Source organism: Bombus fervidus, chromosome 1 (genome assembly GCF_041682495.2).
Source record: "Bombus fervidus isolate BK054 chromosome 1, iyBomFerv1, whole genome shotgun sequence".
In the NCBI taxonomy this organism is placed as follows: Eukaryota; Metazoa; Arthropoda; class Insecta; order Hymenoptera; family Apidae; genus Bombus; species Bombus fervidus.
Genome location: NC_091517.1, coordinates 19475522 through 19497385, shown reverse-complemented (window position 1 = coordinate 19497385; position 21864 = coordinate 19475522). Strand labels below are relative to the sequence as shown.

The 21864-nt window shown below is 38.4% G+C and overlaps 1 protein-coding gene and 1 long non-coding RNA gene across 4 annotated transcripts in view; one reads left to right on the top strand and one right to left on the bottom strand.

Annotated features, from left to right (window-relative positions):
- LOC139989507 (uncharacterized) overlaps positions 1-21864 on the bottom strand; it is a 61465-nt gene that overhangs the window by 28271 nt on the left and 11330 nt on the right. Inside the window, exons 1-2 of one of the 3 annotated variants that reach the window (XM_072007980.1) lie at positions 19933-20202; positions 10824-13011 (exon numbers count right to left, since the gene is read on the bottom strand). In XM_072007980.1, the coding sequence (XP_071864081.1) occupies positions 10824-11773 (950 nt within the window). In that variant the 5' untranslated portion in view covers positions 11774-13011; positions 19933-20202. Of the gene's footprint in view, positions 1-10823; positions 13012-16513; positions 16744-19932; positions 20203-21864 lie in introns of those variants that run through there. The other 2 variants (XM_072007989.1, XM_072007972.1) reach the window with 2 other exon arrangements.
- On the top strand, positions 18182-19772 carry LOC139989612 (uncharacterized). Its single transcript, XR_011800364.1, has 2 exons — positions 18182-18361; positions 19248-19772. It is a non-coding gene; the product is annotated as an uncharacterized lncRNA (long non-coding RNA).

Genomic DNA, 21864 nt, shown 5'->3' with positions numbered 1-21864 from the left:
AGCAAGTGCAACCACATAACATTTACATGCTGTATTTTTATTCTTTAAGCAATAATATTTTACCAAATGTCCTTCTGGACAAATTGTAAAAATTTTAATAAATAACCAATAAAGAAAAATGAGAGAGACGTAATATGGTTCTTCGCATGCGTTACGCGCTGTATTGATTGGCCTACATATTTCTACGGGGATCTGGTGGGGTAGTATGACGTCAACGGTGGCAGAAGTAATTTTCTCTCGTGAACGAGATCTCGTTGATCTCGCCTAAGCAGGAAGAATCTTTTGGCCCTTTGATTTTATACGAGTCTTTCCATTCATGATCTTGCGAGCCGGCTACAGGCGACGACACGGACCCTCGACAAAACTGTCTGAGCCTCTTCAAGGCGACGTCAAATAGTTTCACTTGGAGAGATTTCGACAAAGTTAATCATGAAAAACTTCTTCAAACAATCAAAAAGCAATTTCCAGAACAAATCTACAAACTCATATTACAAAAATAGAAAAATGACTGCAAAACAAAAAAAATAAAAGCGAACATCAGCAAGTGCAACCACATAACATTTACATGCTGTATTATTATTCTTTAAGCTACAATATTTTACCAAATGTCCTTGTGGACAAATTATAAAAATTTTAATAAATAACCAATAAAGAAAAATGAGAGAGTCGTAATATGGTTCTTCGCATGCGTCACGAGCTGTACCGATTGGTCTTCATAAATTCCCGGGGCTATCGAAGGGCAATATGGCGTCGAAGGCAGCGAACGTAAACTTTTCTCGTGAACGAGATCTCGTTGATCTCGCCTAAGCAGGAAGAATCTTTCGGCCCTTTGATTTTATACGAGTCTTTCCATTCATGATCGTACGAGCCTGCTACAGGCGACGAAACGGACCCTCGACAAAACTGTCTGAGCCTCTTCAAGGCGACGTCAAATAGTTTCACTTCGAGAGATTTCGGCAAAGTTAACCATGAAAAACTTCTTCAAACAATCAAAAAGCAATTTCCAGAACAAGTCTACAAACTACTCAAGTCTTACTTAAACAACAGAACGTTTGTAGTAAAAATAAATGATGCATACTCTGAAATTAAGGATATCAAGGCAGGAGTACCGCAAGGAAGTGTCTTAGGACCAATATTATACACATTATACACGGCAGATATACCAACAACTGTCAACAGCGAAACACTGACGTTTGCGGACGATACGGCCATACTAGTGAGGCATGCAAATCCAGAAACGGCTGCCGCACTACTACAAGAACACATTACAAAAATAGAAAAATGGCTGCAAAACAAACAAATAAAAGCGAACACCAGCAAGTGCAACCACATAACACTTACAGTTAGAAAAGGAAAAACACCAGATATACTACTGAATGGGAGCACCATATAAAGTCAATAATAAACAGAATAAGTGCCAAAAGGAAGCAGATGTACTGGTTAATCAATAGAAAATCTAAATTAAGCATAACGAATAAACTAAATATATACAAAACAGTAATCAAATCAATCTGGACAAATAAAACCAAAATAGAAAGAAGACTGAAGAGGAAGCATCCTGCAGTCCTCGCAATAAAGATGCAATAGGAAACCTAGAAGATGCAACCCCGCTGGGGGTAACCATCCACATGCTATATTTTTATTCTTTAAGCTATAATATTTTATCAAATGTCCTTCTGGACAAATTGTAAAAATTTTAACAAATAATCAATAAAAAAGAAAAAAACTTGTAGAGATGAAGGGAAATAAGAATCACCGAAGCGTTTCTGCGCTTCGATGACAATGGTATTTGATAAATCCTCTTCTTGCTTTTCATTTTGAAAGAAGGTTGTAAAGAAGCGTATTACTAGGTCGTCCAATGAAATCACGTGGTACATACGCGTAACGTTATTGATTTATTAAAAATAACGAGTGGTGGGGCAATCCCCGGGAGGTTGATGTAGTTTTTTATAACCTGGCATCTCTTTGAATAAATGTTTTATAAAACGCTTGAATAAAAGTTTTAAAAAAATAATGATTATGAAATCTTTTCCTGTATTTCTGCAGAATAAAATTTACTTTATCCTACGGCATAATACGAATAAATTTGTCATAACCTGGTTTCACGGAAATTGTAGATATTCAGAAAATACAAGACTGGAAGAAGTAAATGAAATCCACAGAAACACTAACCCAACCTCAGCCCAGTTAGCCAACAAACTAAAATATCTCGCTGCCTTTTCTATATTTACGACCAGAACGTGGTCATTAATTGAGCCTAGCGACTGCACCGTGGACGAGTTACTGACGGATGTTGTTTTAATGGATATGCGGAAAATCACGTGTTCTAAGTTCCAGGGATGTAGTTGTTTTCATTTCCGGAGAACATGGTCGACTGGCGTATAATACCAATCTGTCTAAAGATAAGCGTTCGTTAGAATTACTAACTATATTAGTTTCAATCTTGTGATTTAAATTTTTAAACGCCACTTAATATCAATTCAGTCGAGTAAATACAAACTTTCAAATGTCCTAATTTTCAATTATTTACATTTTTTAATCTTAAAGATATTTTATTATTTGCTGCAGATCAAGCTTCGTGTTACCGGTACTGAAACATTATAATTTTACGAGAAGCAAAAAATGGTAAAAAAAGTCTGACCTATCAGATAACCAATACTCCCGTGACTCATTTTATTCGAACCGCAGTTAAGGGAAATGCAAACAAGCTCTTGCAAAACGATTTGCCGCACAACGACAAGCCTACGAACAACGCCCAATGCAAGTTTGGTAGGAGTTACAGGAAGAGGGGCGTCTAAAATCAGCTAGGAATCTCTATTTAATCGTCTAATTTTCGATTCCGATATTGAACTTCCCGAAGAAAGTTAAATACGATTCCGACCCGAGATTTAATTTACGCTGAATTACGATGTCAGACGCAATCTCCGTTTTATTGTATCGTTTTTACGCGACCTCGTAGTTAATGTAATCTAACCACGTTTGTAAGGCTACGCTTCCGATCAGAAGCCACGAGCTTTGATCGCGTATTTTCAATTTCCGCATCGGAAGCGTACACTTCGGTACAAACCATATCGACTTTCAAAAGAATTATTTGATACCGGTAAAAGAGGACAAAAGAAGAATAAAAGTACGTATACCGGCAGGAAGTCAGTCGAGACAAAATCGATATCATTGAAAATCACAAAAAAGATCCGAATTTAGACTATAGAACATACTCGAATGGAATATATTGAAGGTTTATATTGAAAGAAGTTTTATTCTCCTGGAAATTATAAACACAAATGAGTTGACAGGAAAAGAATCTTGAAAAGAATCTGTTCCATCTAGATTATGTAAACTACGTGAATTATTGTTAGTCATAATTTATAATTTATCAAAAAAATGCGCTTCTTCTCAATCACGCTTTCCGCTACCAGCACCGACATTATGGGCAGATCGATAAGTATCAAAATACCACAAAGATATTAGTCTCATCTTTCTTCTAGCCGTGAAAAAATGTCACGCAAATGATAAAACAACAAATCAGCCAGAAACATCGAATTCTCTACGCTTCTGACTGCAAGAAGAAAAACGAAGTTATTTGTGTATGATGGAAACGTCTCTGGAAGATGCTCTTAAGCGGTTGAGTGCGCGCGAGAATAGCATCGCGGATCGGCATTTCCACGGTGAGAATTGTAAAACGGTTAGACAGATGATGGATCATGTGCATTGGCCGTAGTGACTATCGTGAATGATGGATCAGACACACACGTTCTTCACTCTTCCGATACACTTCGTAACAGCTGCTGCGATCTCATCATTGGCGACGATCTCAAGAAATTCAATCGAATATCGGGGAAATTTATAAAAAGCTACACCTGTGTTCGAGTGTTATTCCAGCGAAAACTAGTTAACTCTATGAGACTAACGATATAATACGTCTCAAGATAACTTTTAGGAAAATGATTGTACCTTTAAAATTCTTCCGACACTTTTCGGTATATTCTTGTCATTGATTCTGAAAGTATCTGATTAATTCGCTGGTTAATAGGAAGCTGGTTAAAACTGAAGTTAGTTAAAGGAATAAATAAACACGTAACCTGTGGATACGCTAGACATATGATTATACCTGCACGCCACAAAAATATTCATGATCTGAACAAGGAAAGAAGTGTTGTTAGATTCGCGTCATGCTGCAAATGAAAGATTTACAGCTCGAGCCCAATTATCTGTTACATTACATTCTCGGACACGTGTAGGCTGAACGTTATGATATATGAACACAAGTATAGAAAGAACAACATGGATATTTCGCGCGAAGAAAACGAAGCTTGACATATACAGTGTATAACCACACGACAGCATTTACTCACGAAAAATACGAGTTGTTAAAGTCTAAAAAAAAATTACGTATACAGTGGCAAAGAAGAAAACTGTTACACCGTTTACTCTTATTTCTAATTGACAAAAAGTCGTCAACGAACAAAGAACGCTTCCTCCTATCCTCTGTACCTTCACGAAGCAATCACAGAAATTCTCTAAAATGCTTCGTGTCGACTAAACAAAGAAAAAAGAAAAAGGTGGAGCTGCTAAGAGCAAACTACCTCTGGAATTTTCTTCGTTTCTAAGTGAGCCAGGAAGAAAGAAGGGAAAGGTTAATGACGCCGAAACTGAAGGGTGGCCACGGATCGTTTGAAAGGGGCCACGACAACCGTTACGATTCAGTCGCACCTGTTCCTTTTCCTAGGTTACCGCGACCGAGCCATTGTGCATTTTTACGGGCGTTCCCGCGATAGTTTCCTGGCACTTGCTCGCCCTTTCAACGAAGGGTCGATCGATTAATTTTAAATTCTCGAAGGCTTTGTCCAGTCGGTAACATCGTCAACGTCGGGATGACCACCGTGGGGTTTTAGTCGGTAAGAGTCCGACACTACACGGTCGTTGCTACGCAGCGCCGAGTGTCCATGAGGATTTCCCCACGATAAAAAAAAAAAAAAAAAAAAAAAAAAGTCGGTAACATCGTCAAGCTTAAGACGAAATATGGATTTCTCGTAAATTCTGAATTTTATTACCATCAGGATGTATATGGAGGCAACAGATGAAGAACACGATGTAAATTAGATTTCTTGCTTTTATAGAGAAGCAATTTTTAAATTGAACACCAGTCGTCGACCGGTTCTGTAGATCGTTTTTGATAACAAAATAAATTTGGTTAGTCTATAAAGGTTTGTTCGTGTGAATCTTCCCATATATCATCCGTAACGTAAATACCGCTATAACCGACTGCAGATACATTTTCCTTGAACGAATAAATCAAAATCGTAAAGTGTGTTATAAATAAAATCTGACTTCACGAGGTGTTGATCCCTCATAAAAGAAGTCTTTTATATCTCGCAGATGATTCATAACATGACGTCTACTTCAACTTGTTCCTCGTACCTTCTTGTCGAAAAGAAAGTTAATAGTTTACAAATTCGAACACTACATATCTACATAACATCGGCCATTAAGGTTGCCAAACTAAATTTGTTTTCTTGTAACATTTTGTGATTAATTAATGCTACAACAAACTTAATATAAAGTGTCACGTGCAAAATTTGCACGATAAATCAGATGACTACGATACAATCTTCAAATACGATCGTATCTTTCGTATATAAATTGATAGTTTTCACCTAACTGACAGATTTTTATACTCTTGGAAAAATAACGCTTCTTCGATTTATCATCAGTTGAAAACATCAAAGTTATCGGCTGGTGATTGAGAATTAATCGAAAAATAAATTACAAGCATTGAGAGACACGCGAGTGCCCGTTTCTTTCTCTATTTTTCTGTCTGCTTGTTGGAATATTAAGGCGCAGTTACGGCCCGCCAAATTTATTCCCGTTCCGTAGTGCCCTGTGTCGGTGAAAAAATTCGAAATGCCGGATTCGAAGGCGTGGAATGCCAACAGCCACGAGAGAGGGAATCCTCTTCTCTCTCTTTAGTGGAAAGACGAACGGGCACCCGCGTATACTCGGACGCACGAAGAACCGCCCGTGAACAGAAACCAGACACGCGTGTAACGTTAAACCGGGCCGTCGATGAAAAACGAACAAACTTTCGCGACCGATGGGCGTTCTCAATGACAGATCGAATCGTTCAGTTTCACGGTTCGTTCGGAGCCATAGTTGCGTACATCTTGGCATGAAAACGCGCTAGAGACGATTTTTCATAAATTGGTTAAAGTTGTTTGTTTCGGAGAATTGTCGTTTCGGGGAGCGATACATCTAAAAAAACGCACAAATTTATAAGAATTCTTCGTATCGATTTCTTTATCTTTATTCAACTAGTGAATTAACAAGATTTAATAAGAAATTTAGTACAAATGCTGTACGCGTCGTATTTGACACGTCGTTGTTAAACTCTCATTTGTAGGAAATTCAAAGCTGTATTTTCTCACCCAGTTTAAACCTTACAAACTCTTTTCACGCTTTTCACCCGTTATTGAATGAAACGATAAAAACGTTCATCCATCTACGTCTCTCCAGTAATAATCCAATTAATCCTGTTTCCCCATTAAGTCAAAATTCACGATCGAAACGTGAGATGGCGAAGAAAAAGGCGCTCCTACTTTAGGAACGCGCCATCTAACAACGAAGGAAGAAAACTTCGTGAGCGAGCAACTACTTTGTTCAAAAGTGGCTTTATTCGAAAAGTCTGCTGTTCAGCGTGTTCGCGCCAGCTGCACCGGAGATCCCTTATCACGGACCATTTAAGTAATGAGCCGGCACTTAGCAGCGCCGCTTGTCTTTCATTCTTCTCGTGTCTTTGTGATCGTCGTCGCCGTCGTTGGTGTCGTTGGACCTGTGTCATACTTCGACTTTTTTTTTTTTTTTTTTCATCCTCGCGTCTCAGACTCAGTAGCGTGGAAGGAGGGACGAGCACCGAGCTTCGAGTGACAATGAACAAGCGAAGAGGAACGGCCGTCTACTACTGGGACCCACCATTAAAGTTCGTGCTTCTTTCGAAGCACGTCTGCTGCACACCCCAGGGCTCCTTTTCCTTTGCTAACAATGCTACTTTGCAGATTTCGCAGTTATCTTCAGTCGGACGATCTTCGACTGAGGCTAGGAATCTGGCGTGCACCAGAGACACTGACTGAGAACCCTCTTGCTTTTGGTCTTTCGTTGCCAGTTGACTCCTTCAGAGGGAAGATCATTGTTGGAGAATTAATTTCAGAACAAAGGAGAATTATTGGTAGTCTTTAGTTAATTTAGAACAGAAGGTTTTGTAATTTGTAGTTTACAACAAAAATTTCTATTGTTTATTAGGAAACTTATGCCGCAGTTGCTTACATTTGGAGGAAATTTGGAGGTCTATGGTAGAAATTTTTCAGGAGCGCGACTAACCCGGAAAAATATCGTAGGAGTCAGCCTCCATTATTGAGAATACCGATACAGCGGCGCGTCTTTTATTTTGTTGTATTTAACACGAAAATATCCAATGACGTTCGGAGTATTTGAAAACATTTTGAAAACAATTAATTTGTTAACTGCGTTGATTTTAGCTTCAAAAATGCCTCTACGAGATGAGCAGGTAAAATCAAGCAATGACGAGTAAACACGTCGAACGCAGTTAAGTGGTTAAGAGTACAAAAAGAAGGTTCTTTGCATTCTTTCTAGCTCAACAGTTCTCTAGGAGAAAATCGAGCATTTCAATTCAACAGAATCTTGAATTGTCTGGAAGCCACGGAAGCAAAACAATGGAAACAACCGTTGAGCGAAAGGACGAGGAAAAGAGAGAAAAAAGGGAAACGAGAAGCGTCAGGTGACGTTGCAATTTTAATCGTCCTCCGGTTATCTCTTCTGTGCACACTGCGATACTGTGACACAACCGGTAATATTTACTTGGCAGACAGCTGTAAAAGTTAGTGATAACGTAGTATAAAGAATGGCTGTGTCCCGTGTCACTGAACGATCGATAAACCGTTATTTATCAACGTCCAGGCTAAATCTATTGTTCAGAAAAGAAAACAAAGGATGATCGACCACAGAAAACGGTAAACTTTCTTCCCTAACGACCATTCTGCCAGATGTAGTTAATCGAAGCAGTAGCTCAGACGTAAACTGTAATCTTCTCTTTATTCTTAGTTAACCGATACTTGGGCGAATCACCAGAAATTTACAACAGAGGCTCAATCGGTGACCTGGAAATTCTGGGGCATGAATACCTGTCTAACGAACGCGTCTACTTCGATCAATGTTTACGTTACCGTAGCTTACCATCAGCCAAAATAAATAAGTACAAAGCATGATTTAATACTAACTCTACCAGGCCTTGTCGAATGGCCGTGTTTTAACATTTAATTTAGAATTGTACATTCATTGTTGTTTCTTTTCTTCGTCTAACTTTATGTAGATTCTTATGTTAACAAAAATTGAGAAATTGGTTAATCGGATAATATAAGAATTTACATAAAGTTAGAGGAAGAAAAGGAATAACGATGAATGTGAATAATTTCAAATTAAATTTTGAAACCAGTCATTTGACCGGGCCTGATAAGGCTAGCGTTAAGATAATAAATTCGCACTTTTATAAACCGATTTATAGAATACTGCTCCTTACTATAGTAAAATGAAATATACTATAAATAGACGAAGAATTTCATATGTTGCTTAAAAGCGTTTTTTGTAAAGAACCAATCTTTAATCTAAATATATGTATATCCAAACTCCAGAATATACTCTACCCGTTCCCAAATCTCATTCTATGCTAATTTGATTATCTGAAATCGCAGTGTACGAGTTTCAAGATCGACAGCTAATTTCGTTCGTGTCCAACCTTCATTATTCTCTTCTTCTCTGTTATTTGTTCTCGAAACAAACGTTACGATACGTCTCTGTAGTTGCATACATTACAATGTTAACGGCTCGTTCCCCAACATTTCGAACAGCTTGAACAAACCTCGTTCCAATGGCCTGCCAATCAAGCCTAGTTGTGGAATAACACAACACGCACAATATCAGCCGCATCTTTGCGGTCTTGGTAGATTAAAATAGTCAGTGGAATATAGTGACATGGATTTGACTGCGAAATTCTGGGACACCCTATATAAGGAAAGGACCCTATCAAGGGAAGAACAAGACTCGAGTAAAACCTGATCGAACAGTAATATTCGTTAGAAAAACTTGTTAGATGGTAATATTTGCAGGGAAACATCGTCACACGATTACGTTCACAAGGGAGACATGGTCACACGGTAACATTCGCAAGAAACTTTAATATGCCAATCACGTACAACGTCTGGATGCTTTAAGAAACAATGATCTTTCTATCTGCCGAAGAGCACATGACATTTTCCCACGCGAATCAAACTCACCACGCGACAAAAGACCCGCCACTGGCCAAAAAATTGGGCGAAAGAAAAAGGACGGAATTAAAGAACCGAAGAGAAAACTCAAAACGGCGTGTCCGTTGAGGGTAATCACAGTGATTTGACCGACAATTTCGGCCAATCTGCATAACTTAACGCGCGTTTCCATTCACTAATAATTAGAGTCGGCGATGCTTACTTTGTCTCGGTCGGCAACGAAAAAGATAAAATAGAAATCCGATTGACCAACGATAAGAAAACTTCCGAGCAGAAACCACAGATCCCATCTCGACGAGTGTGTATCGTCTTTAACGAGCCTTATTTTCGCTTTCGAGTTGCGTGTCACGGGAGGCGAGCATATCTATATTCCCTTTGTAACTTGATCTGCACTGCACTGTATATATTCGATAATATTTTTCGCGAACGTGCGTGCTGAATCTTCTAGGAGAATTATTAGGTAAAATGGAGTATTTTGCAATTTCTACACAAAGGACGTGTCAAAACCCTTCAGCAAATTAATATAATAGTATTTATATAATATAGTAATATAAAATTAATATAATAGTAAGCAAATAAAAAAAAATTAATATAGTGTAGTTTATATAAAACAAATTCGTACGAACCCATGACTCGAGAAATCTTACTGATAAAATTATAATACGATTTCCTACATGTACGACGCTCCAGGGATAAACGAAAGTGTAATTTTCATTTTCAAGGTTCGTGTCACGAAACATAGCATTTACGGATACATCTTACCATACGATAACGTCTTGTGATTGCAGGCACGTGTTTGATCGGTAAAAACGGGACACGCGGTCGGTGAACGCTGGCACGTCAAGTACAGGACGTGAATTTTTGCGTTTCGTCCTTCAAGCCGCGTGAGAAGAAACAGTAGACAGGTCCCTGATATATCGCACGGGATACGGGACACTGCGTTTGTTCCAGACGCACACGGATAGGCCACGCATGGACGAATGAGAACTCATATTCCGGCACAAGGATAATCTTGATCGAGGATAGCGTCGCCAGATTATAGAAATTAATGGTAATCATCGTTCGACCGCGAATCCCGCGAATTCCGTGTTACCAGGAAAATGCTTGTTTTTCTTTCCTTTATCAATACCTAAGTAAGTTTGAAAAGTTACATGTACAACAGCAATGTGCATATGTATGCTGTTAACATTTAGGAGGGAAAATGTTGATGACTATGAGATTGCTCTTTTCATCATATGTGTAGTTCGGATTAAAAGATATTTGTATCTCAATGTTTACTCGCACTTTTACAAGTTTCTTTTTCTGTATCTTGTTTGACTTCCGGATTTTCAAAGATAACAGTATCTTAAGGATACAAACTTTAAACGTATACTTCTTTCACACCTTGTTCAACCTTCGGGTTGAGTAAAGTACGAATTATGTACAAAGGTATTTAAAGCGTTATAAATCACAGATTTACCCAGCGTGGTATGAAACAAAAACTCTACTCACCAATGTCCTTGATACGAAGTCTTGACGAGTTTCACAGTGAAGAGGAACTGTATAGCGCACACGAGGAGACAACAGAGGTTTAGGGAGAGGGCGAGTGCGCACAGCGCTAACGTCACCTCGTAGACAATCGTATACTCTTCCGGGCTGATCAGGCTACTCGGCGTCACCGTTAGCGGTGAGATCTTCAGCAAGAAGATCAACGAGAGTAGCGCAAGTAACAACGACACTAGACACAATAAACCCAAACTGGTCAACGTCTCTTTCGCGCCAACCTCGTGGTCCTTGTGATTCCTCGACAGGGACGACGACCAGGAAGCGTTCAAGGGGTACGCCGTGGAACCGGGACCGGTTAACTGTCCCCCGGTAGTCGTACCTTGAAGAGCAGGTGCAGGCGAAGGTGTCGCCTGACTCGGTAATCTGGACAGTCTCGAGATATCGAAGCCTCCATTCGCTTTAGGTCTGCTGTCCTGGTGCAGCGGCGCCGGGGATATCACCCCCAATGTAGTCGACAGATTATTATTATTGTTATTATTATTCCCACCAGCAACAGGACTGACGCTGTTCACAGAATGCTTCGACGTGGACAACGTGGACAAATTAAGAGCGTGCGAGTGATTCAATCGTTGAGAAAGATTGTTCACGCTCAACTGAGAATGATTCAAAGGGTGTCTGTGAGTGGAAGATGGCGTGGTGGCAGCCTGATGCACGTTGGCTCTTTGATGGACCACCGAGTCGTAAACGTCGACTCCCCGTCCTTGGCTCCCCCCTGTCGTTCCACGAACGTTGCTGTTTTGGTTGTAATGATGGTGTTGCTGTTGATCCTGTTGGTGACCAGAATGATGGTGGTGGTGGTGGCCGCCGTGCAACGAGCCCGAGCTCGTCTGGTAGTCATTGTGCTGGTGCCTGGAGCCCGCTGACGACGGTTGCCCCGTCAGGATATGCTTCAGCATTACTCGACGCTGGAATGCCTGAGGAAGACTGCGCTTCTTCCTGCTCCTCTACATGGCGCTACGCGGGACTCGCTTCTGAGGACGTCTTTCCCGTTGGAGGCTTCTTCTTTCTTTTCTTTCCCAGTAGAATTTTTACACAATTCTTTCTCCCTTTTATCCTTAAATTACCTTTAATTCTTAACGATCTTTAATCTTTGTCTCTTCTTCCCTATATTGTTATATTTGTTTTTCTTTTCTCCTTGGCGAATTTTGTCTTTCTGACGCAGGATTAGGTTCCTGGGCTTAGGGAGTTGCTACACGCCAGCTCCACCATGGCGACGGCATTCACTAGGCAGCCTACATAGCCACCTTTCAGCTTACGCTTTGGGACACTTCTTTCGCTGAGATTCTCTGCGATGAGGCATGAAAGCAGAGACCACTGTCTGCGGAGGCATGATTATTCTATTGTTCCTTTAACGAGTAATCATCTTACTCGAGTCCTCTTACTAAACCGTAAGTAAAAGAGACTATTATACTTAGATAGGTACTTGGTCTCAAGAACCAACTTATTTCGATTAAATGCTCGACTCTTAATTAAATGCTCAATTAGATACTCATAAATATATCTTCATAATATTTCTCTCATCTATTTCTTTGACATTCTAGCAACCTTGTTAAGACGTCCGCCGCTTCAACTTCTATCTACAACTGGCAAAAACTGAAGCTGACCTTCTTCAGGAGAAACATGCCGGAAATGGCATTCGCACGTGTGAATAATTATACTCAGTGTCCAGGTAGTTCTTGCGATCATCCGATAGAAGTCGTTTCTGTTTTTCAGAGTTCGTTCACGCCTCCAGAGTGTAAAAATATCCAAGGAAGTACCATTAGGAAGCGATCAAATTCAGAGCTTCTGTGGTTATTCCTTTTTCTGATTGTTTCTTTTCTTTGCCCAAAATGGATGATTTCTATATCAAATTGTTTATTCGTAATTTTTTTTTTTTTTTTTTTTTTAGATATTTCTTGAGATTTTCAATCGACTCGATTTCGAATTTTTTAGCACCCGATCTTCTGATTGACGTCGTTAAGAAAAAGGAACGAGTGCACAGGAAACATGGTCGGCGTGAGCATGATTAGATCCGGTCTGCCCGATGACCTTGTCAGTGATAATAGCGGTTCGTTAAGGTGGTTGCAGCCTTGGTTTGCTTCTGTTTCGATTTCCAGCGAACTCGTCAGCCGGCATGGCTTCCGAGATGCTCCCTCTGGAACAAGTCGAAGGGAAATAATTAATGGACTCTCTGTTCGATTGTACGTGGATGACAAGCTGACCGTAAAAAGAAATATACAAATACGATTAGAAAATATAATTCGAACCCCTTTCGGTTTGATCTGAAGAAGGTTTCTTTTTCTAGATGGAACCAAAGATTCTTATCTGGTTTATGGTGAGCTAAGGAACTTTCTGAAAAGAGCATCTATAACTTTCTAAAAAGAGACAGGTACTGAGTATTTCTTGCGCGAATAGTTGAATAATTAATTTATTAATTAATTTATTAATTATTTTATTATTAATAGATTATTATTATTAATTATAATATTATTAATATATTTATTAATTTATTATTATTAATAATAATTATTATTAATAATAATAATTTCGTTCTATAAATATTCTTATTTATTGTTCCTAAATTGCATAATGATTGGAAGCTTCTTACAATCAGCCGTTAATATTATTGAAATCGAAACATCATTAAAATCATATTATGATTCGCATGCGACATATTCCATTCATGAAAACACAAAAGCAATAAACAAATACAGATCAACGAAATAAATTTTCCGAAAACGAGACGTTACAAAAATTATACCATTGCGAGGATACAAAAAACTCGCTCATAAGCTACTTCCTTCAAGTAGTCGAGCGGTATATTTTCCGGTCGTTAATTTCTATGTAATGGGATATTAAAGAGTACGGACACAACGCTGCTACTTTCCAACTGATCATTATCAAATTACGCAGCGGGAATCGTTGCAACGACAAAATTGTAACGACTCGTACCTGCTTGTCTCTCATTTAACTGCGATAAACGTTGACTTGCCTGCGTTTTCTTTTTTTCACTTCCTCGTTACGGAAACCAGGAAAAATAATTCACAATACAGTTTCTAGCTGTACTTCTCGTAATTCTTTCTTAGAAGTGGTACTTCTTTTCAATTTTCTAATCCTATAATAAAACATCTCTTCCTTGAAGAGAAGCTAATTTTAAAACTTTAGGCACGTGCATTGTACGTATGTATTTCGATTTGAAAAGAACCGCGGCAAACGCCTTTGAAAAGACGTTAGGTTTTCAACACTTTAACTAACTTAATTCCAGCGAGTCGTAAATCTGCTGCATCTCCAACATCTGAATATCCATCTTTTACAATGACTTGTTCTCCAATTTATTAAAATTACATCTCTCCCGACCTTCTTTAAAGGTTCCCGCGGCAGGTTGAACCCGCACCACGTATCTTCCCTCTTCCTTCCACCCCCGTTCCCTTTCTCTTTCTATCGGACGGGAAGAGCGGGAACGCTTAAAACGCGCGAATCACGCGAGCGCCTCACGATTTGCGAAACATCACGTGAAAATCACCGATCCGATCTCCGTGCGCGCGATGCACCGTGGGGGTAACGATTAAATCGACAGGATATACTTTATTGGCTATTCCGTTATTACAGGCTGTAGCTGGTGGGGAAATAGTCATTATGGATCGATGAACTCCATTGTAACAACGCACCTTCGGATTGCATCGGAAACGCTTCTGTATTGCGTCCACCGTATAACCTATCATCGTCTGTTTAGGGTAAATCGATGGATCGGAAGTTACGTTTCTATGTTTCTCGCCTGTCAGTATAAGACTGTGCAAGAGATATAGCAAGATCCTAAAATCATTCGAGTACAAGTAGCATAAAATGGTCGTTTAAATTTTAATAAATTAACTATTCATACGCTGATTGTACGCGATCAGGTTTAAGGGACAATGGAGAAGATTTTGTTAGATAGATGTTAAGTAAATAATCGAAGATGGTAATTTTATAAATGTTTCGTATTTATAATAATGGAAAAGATTTAATTTGAGTTACGTTAGGTTTGAATAAGATAGACTTTTCCAAGAGTAGAGGATTTGTAGAGGTAGTGAACGTAATGGTAGAATGATTTAATACTTGATATGTCTTTTTTTCCTTTCACATATAGGTTACTGTGGGGAGTAATATTGATCTACAAATAACTATCTTTTCTGAGAAGTACGTATATGCTCATAGGAAGTATGTTTGGTTAATCAATAGAGCCTTTCTTTTGAGAAATTGAATCTAGAAGAATTCGATGATATCTTGCCTTTTTTCAATGGCACATGATTTTAAAGAAACGCCTGCGATTATAATATATAATTACACATACGTATATGCAAAATTGCATTTCCAAATAATTAAATCAAAAATATAGAAATGTATCAATCGGAAGAGTATTTGTTAAAGATCTTTCCTTTTTAATCAAATTCTTCCAACAACCCCATTCTCGTCAAACATAAAATAAACGATGTCTTTCTCAAAGAAACAAGAAGAAAATTGCTGTCGTTCTAAAGTTCTTCTCCATTGCTAAACTACCGTTCGTGTTTCTAGTTACACTCCAATTATTCGATTGTAAGAAGCAAGCAATCCCTCCATCCAAGGGCTAGATATAGTTTCTCGAGTAGTTCTCTTCAATACCGTTATAACTCGTCCGGTTGAAGGCTCGCAACGCTTGAGTTGAGACGCGTCTCGATCGTACGAGTCGGAAGATCCAAGTTATTTTCTCGTCTAAGATCGATCAATGGAAACGCTGCACGCGAAGACACGCGAATCTCGATGAAATATTAATGTTCTCCGGAGCCATCGCGCAATAACGTAACAGCCGGTTCTGTTACTCGTTTTCGAACTGGTGAACCTCTCTTCTACCTGAAGCTATTTACTTGCTATATACACGGTGATCCGATGGTAATTTTCAATATTTTTCGACGCTGTTATACGTTTTGGAATAAATACGAAAAGAAAGAAACGTTTTAATGTTAATTATCGATTAATAACATTAGTTTATTTTAAATATATTAATTACTTACCTTCGGACATTAAGCACTAATTATCGATTGTCGATTACCAATTAATATCTTGAAAATTTGAATACTACCCGTAAGTATCAGTAAGAAAAAGATCATAGTAAAAGATAAATATAGGTTATATATCGCGTCCTGTACTTATGCGATTGAGAAAAAATATCTACTTGAACCACTTTTTCTAGTAGCGTCTTATCTACATTTTGATTTTAATTATAGTTGAAAAGCAACTATCTGGAAACGTATAGCTAGTTACATATTCTGCTAGGGTCCTTTCCGATCCAGCTTCCTCCAGCGTATAAGTTTAATAATTCCTTCTTCAGCTAAGCGACACAAGTTGATAATGTAACACCTATAGTCAGGTAAAAACTTTCGAACTCGATGAACATATGAAAGAAATAGTATGTTCTAACTACCGGATATTATATTAAGGACATTATAGCTTAGATAAAAATCAGTGTATTAAAATTACAAGGCAACGCCAAAATAAATTAAAAGAAGAAAACTGATTGAAATATTACGAAAGTTACTTTAACTGCAACAATGAGCCACGATGATGATAATAATTACTAATTCTTTAAACCAGTCTCACCACATACTCTCTTCACTTAACCTCACTAACCTAACTCCACCTACCGCCCAGCACAATCGACATAAACACCACCGAATTCCATTCCCGCCTCAACCACAATTGCCCCTATCTCAAACCAACTGCCATATCTCGAGGGAAGCATACCAAACCCACGTAACCGCGCTTGCAGCGAAAGTTATGTCGGTTACGATCGTCGAAACATTTTTCGACCTCTCATCTTTTTTACCGAAGTTGCTTAATGTTTACAACATTTGTATCTCAAGCACAAAATAGAAGTCAGAAAAAAACGCATATCATTTCTAAGAAATTTTTCAAATTTCATTACGTAAGTAATTCGACAAATTACGTTAATCGAAACTTCACAATCGGGCACTTTACGAGTCAGAGTTTCTTTTTTCCAACTTGCCTTTTGTCTAAATTCTCCATGTTAGTTTGTAAACGCGACCGATATTACGCAAGACGTCTCACATCTGCACGGGCCTGACTTGATTTTGAATTTTCACGGAGTAACTTGACTCGATCCCGCGAATCTGCCCCACCGGTCCCTCTACACCGCGATGTTCCAGATCACGTGGCACGATCCTGAACCACAGGATTCAGCTTGGAGAGGTGGCATGCGGAGAAAGGATCTACAGAAGAGAAAAAGAGAGAAAAAGAGAAAGAGAGGAAGAAAGACAGAGTAAAGACTGTTGTCAATAGCCAGACTTGACTCATAGAAACGGGTTCCGCTCGCATTCCGGACGTCCAGCCTCCGCTGGTCACACTACCTTCGTCCAACCTTACGACACATTCTCTTCTTCTTCCATATGGACGAGTGTAAATGTGTACAATGCGCGTGCACGCGCGCCATCGCGACAAGGATCGCGCGATTCCACGCTTTTATTCGATACCAGGGGAACACCTGTGTGGTGTGTTTGCCCCGTGGGAGCGGAGAAGGATACAACTCGGATTTACAAACCGGACGCGAGGTCACGCGGTAATGGGATCGATATCCACTGATTTCGGATCGACCTGAAAAATGTGATTTCTTTCTGAAATTTTATATCGAATCAGTGTTACTATTCTTGTCGTTGATTCTTACGTTATCGAGGCACACGAAAGATAGAAAAAAGTTTTCTTTCTGAGTAAAAAAACTCATAAGAAATATTAAATTATATCGACACGTTGGACATAAATGTTAGATATTTCAAAAACTCTGAAAGGATCTCTGAATCTTCCCTATCTTAGGAAAAAAAAGTAACTCGATATAATCCTAATTCTTACGATACCATTTCCTCGATTCGCATTATTAAAATTCTCCAAGCTATCAATTACTGTTGAATTTCAAAATTTGTAACCAATAATTTTTAAAATTGTTGCAAAAGCCATATCTGATTGTACAAAAATCTTTCTAATTCGTTAGATAACGATATTCAAAGTTCAACTTGAACAGTCAGTAAATTCGGTCGAAACCAGGAAGAGAGCGAATCGGATGAGACACGACCATTGGTTATCCATCGAGTCCGACTATAACGTGACTAAAAAGGAAACCTGTTCCTTAAAGGATTTTGTGAATCATCCCAATAAATTTTGACAAAAATATCGAGCTTCATAGAAGATGCGGAGAAGCTGGGATAATTCGAGTAACAACGGGTCCTTACGCGCGGATTCGTTTGATTTATCGATCAACTTTCCTTGATCCTTTAGCCGCGCGCACCCTGTCTAGTGTCTAACTAACAGCAATATACGTTAAATCGATGTATAAAGTGAGAGGTTTCGTAAGAGAATCAACGTGTCCTCTGGTGTTCACCGGCATAATGAAGAGAGCAGCCAGCCGGCGGATCCAGCTACGAAACGAATCGGGAGAAGATGAAGATCGGAGATTACATTCTTTCGATTCACTTCTTGAAACGGTACAGGTCATGAATATATGTATATTGCGTGTATATATGGGCACAAACGATTGCGCACGCCGCGTTTGCGCATCTAGGATTAGATAGGCTGCCGGAACCTAACCGTGCACCGTATATGTACCTATACTTTCCCTATTCTATGATACACGGGATTTCTTATTAATTTAGGTTTAAATTTAATTAATTTTGAATTAAAGAATTATCCCAACAGTTTGACCACAAATCTGCAATTCTCGCAATAAATCTTTCTATACTTTTACATTTTATAAAACTATAATTTCTCGAGTTCTTTATAGTTCTAATCCTAACCTAACAAAACTTCATTGCCTTATAACGAAAAATTCATGTATACGCATTCTATTATATTTTACTGAAACTTTGAAAAGGTTAACTCTCGAGAGATTTATTTTAATGATATTACATACATATGAGTGTATCGAAATAAGTACCCACGTAAGAGATGTATAGAAGGTAGATACATTCCGGAGAGCTAAAATTATCGTGTTTCAGGACACGATCACGAGCAACGGGTAACAGTTCTGTCGTCGTTTGCCATTTTAATGTGAAAATGATGTATGGTTCTTGTTTGTGACTGATGCACGTGCATGTAATTCCAAAGTGTGTCCGGTGAAACCTGGCACGCGTCACCCGTTGATAACAACTGTTACATACGTTTCATGCTCGCGTAACCGCTTTTCCACTATGAAAAACATTCTGTCCACGAATCTGCATAACAAATGTTCTGTTGATGAGAAATTACTAAATCTTGTTTCTGTTACGATTTGCAGATCTTACCGAATTTTATTTCATTTCGTTTAATTTTTTTTATACGACTAGAGAGTTTTGATGTATATTTGTATGCTATATTTTATTTTGTTTTATTTAGCGGAGGTTCACTGAAATGTTCATCGGCAAACAATAGCGGCATCATTCAAGCGGTGTGTATTCGAGCTGCGTGATTTACACCGATCCTTGGGCCACGCATCCACCAGCTGGAATTAAATTACTTTCTACGGGGCGTTCGCCTTTTGTGAAATCGACGTGATCCCTTAACAGCGGCAATCTTATTATCAACGATACAAGCCGGACGTCCGTTTCATTAAGCCACGCGTAGGAACTCGACGCGGGCACAATGCGGGACTATTTCAGATCGTCCGGGCAATAATTAAGTGTAATTAGTTTCTCGAGTAATTGGACAAGGGAGATGTTGCCCGAAGGAGGTTCCCAAAATCAGGATAAAACGCCCCCATCTGTTTCCAAACGAGGAAATCTTCTTCTTCGGCGAAGAGTATAAAGTTAATCAACTGGCTAGTTAACCGCAATGATGTTGAGAAAACGATGTGAACCAAGTTCAAGAGTATAAAAATTAGTAAATGTGTGTTTTTACATACATACATATATATATATAAATTTTTAACAGAAAGCAAGATGTTTAATCGTTAATTAATACGATATTTATTAAAGAGTTGTTGAGTCTCCGATTTCAATGAATGAGATTAATATCACTACGAATTTTTAAGACAAACTAAGAAAGAAATAAAATATATGCCATGAAAAACTGCCTTAAATACTTCTCATGATTTAACGTGTTGTCCTTAAGTTTAGCATTAGTCGACGAGGTCATTCACGACGAGAACGAACATCAAACTGCAAACATCACTTCGTTTTCTTTTTGTACAAGTCATCAGCACCTTATACACACGTCTCACTACCGTACTTTGAGGAGCCACAAATTCAAACACGACCAAATCGTTTCTCTATTCGTTCATCGATACCCACGCACATCGTATCACGGTATTATAGCGTGGAAAGAAGCGCATACACGACGGAAAGACAAGAGAAAAGAAGTGAAGAAACGGGACGCAAACGTCTGAAACCACAGTATAAGGCAGTAAATTTGTAAAATTGGATGAAAGGCTCGGATAGGACTTCACCCGTCATCGAAGAAACCCCACATAGCACGTAAGCTTGCTAATAATTTTAGCATCGGTCCGTCTGTGTATCCAGAAAAGCTGCTCTCCGGTAATTCGAGCCGTCTTTTGTTGATTTCTTTAACGTGCCAGTCGGAGAAACTCGTTCCTGATGCTTGTCACTACGGTAGCAGTTACAACCTCGACAGAGAGTTTGGAAAATTTATCTTGATCTCAACATTTTTTCTCCTACCATTTTTTATCTTTTTATTCGTTGACGTTTTATCGTAAAAGTTTTATATAGAAGATTTAGATGATCTCAAAGAAGTTTAATAGATTAAGAATCAGAGCAACATTGCGTTACTAATCTTTTTTACCAACTCTTAATTTCGTGATTAGTTATAAAAGTTTCTGGTTAAGTTACAGGTAACAGGTTAATGATAACACATGTTCGAAAATAATTGTTTTTTGTATTATAAAATATAATTAGACTGTAATAGAGATGGATGGTGCTTTAAAATTGTACTTCATGAGCTATAATCTGCAAGTTGCATTTTTCTTCCGTATAAGCGAAGTAGTTTGATATTTCTGAGATTCGTACTTACGTACACGTTTCGCGGGAAAGGTTCAGCGAATTATGTAACATTTTTTATCGCGGGAGAAGGTTACATGTATTTATTTTCATGTAACCCAAGGTTGATGAATGGCTGAGAAACACGTGTGTTTACGTGACTGACACAGTGTTTATCGCACATAGCATTTTTTTTATTGAGATTGCTCATTTTTTTTAACACCAAATTATAATCTTTTTCACTCGTATCTTTCTAACAAAATTAATTGTCAGGATCTCTAAAATAAGTTTTATGCAAGTAACGGAAATTCATTTTTAATATATATTTTGCGTTTAAATAAGCAAAGTATAAATACTAAGTTAGAAATATGATATTTAGTAAATATTTTAACTTTTTCTAAAGAGATAAGCGTTTAAAATATTTGGATAAATATTACATACACGAAAGACGATTTTAGTTTTTACTACAAGAAGCACACGGAAGCATCGAATGGAATAAGCCATTGCGAAACAGATGGATAATGAAATTTTTTATTTTCGAATGCCTCAAATAGTTTATACTGTTCGAATCGTTTTGCCTGAGGGAAGTACACGTTTCAAAGACGATAATAACACGTTTCGTTTCAAGGTCGCAGCGGCTCTACGGCATCCCGGAGTGCCGAGAAGTGAAAAAAATCTCCGTAACGCAGGAAATTTAAACTCCGAAACCCGAGACTCGATCCGCGCGCGCTCCACTCTGTACTTAATATAATGCACTAATTAACTTTTCAATTTCCGCCTGGTTACCCATTCCACAATATCTTTGTTTCATAATTCTATGGTTCCTTCTACATTTCATTGAAAATTCTTTACATTCCGCGTAACAAAAGACGAGAGAAAAGATTTTTTAACATGTTAACATTTTTTTAAAACAAACCGTAAATTCTTAATTATACAGAGAGGAATAGCATGTGTTTATATGAAAGTTTTTCATTCTTTTCAGGTAGATAATCAATTCTTGAAGTGAGTCGATAATTGTTAAT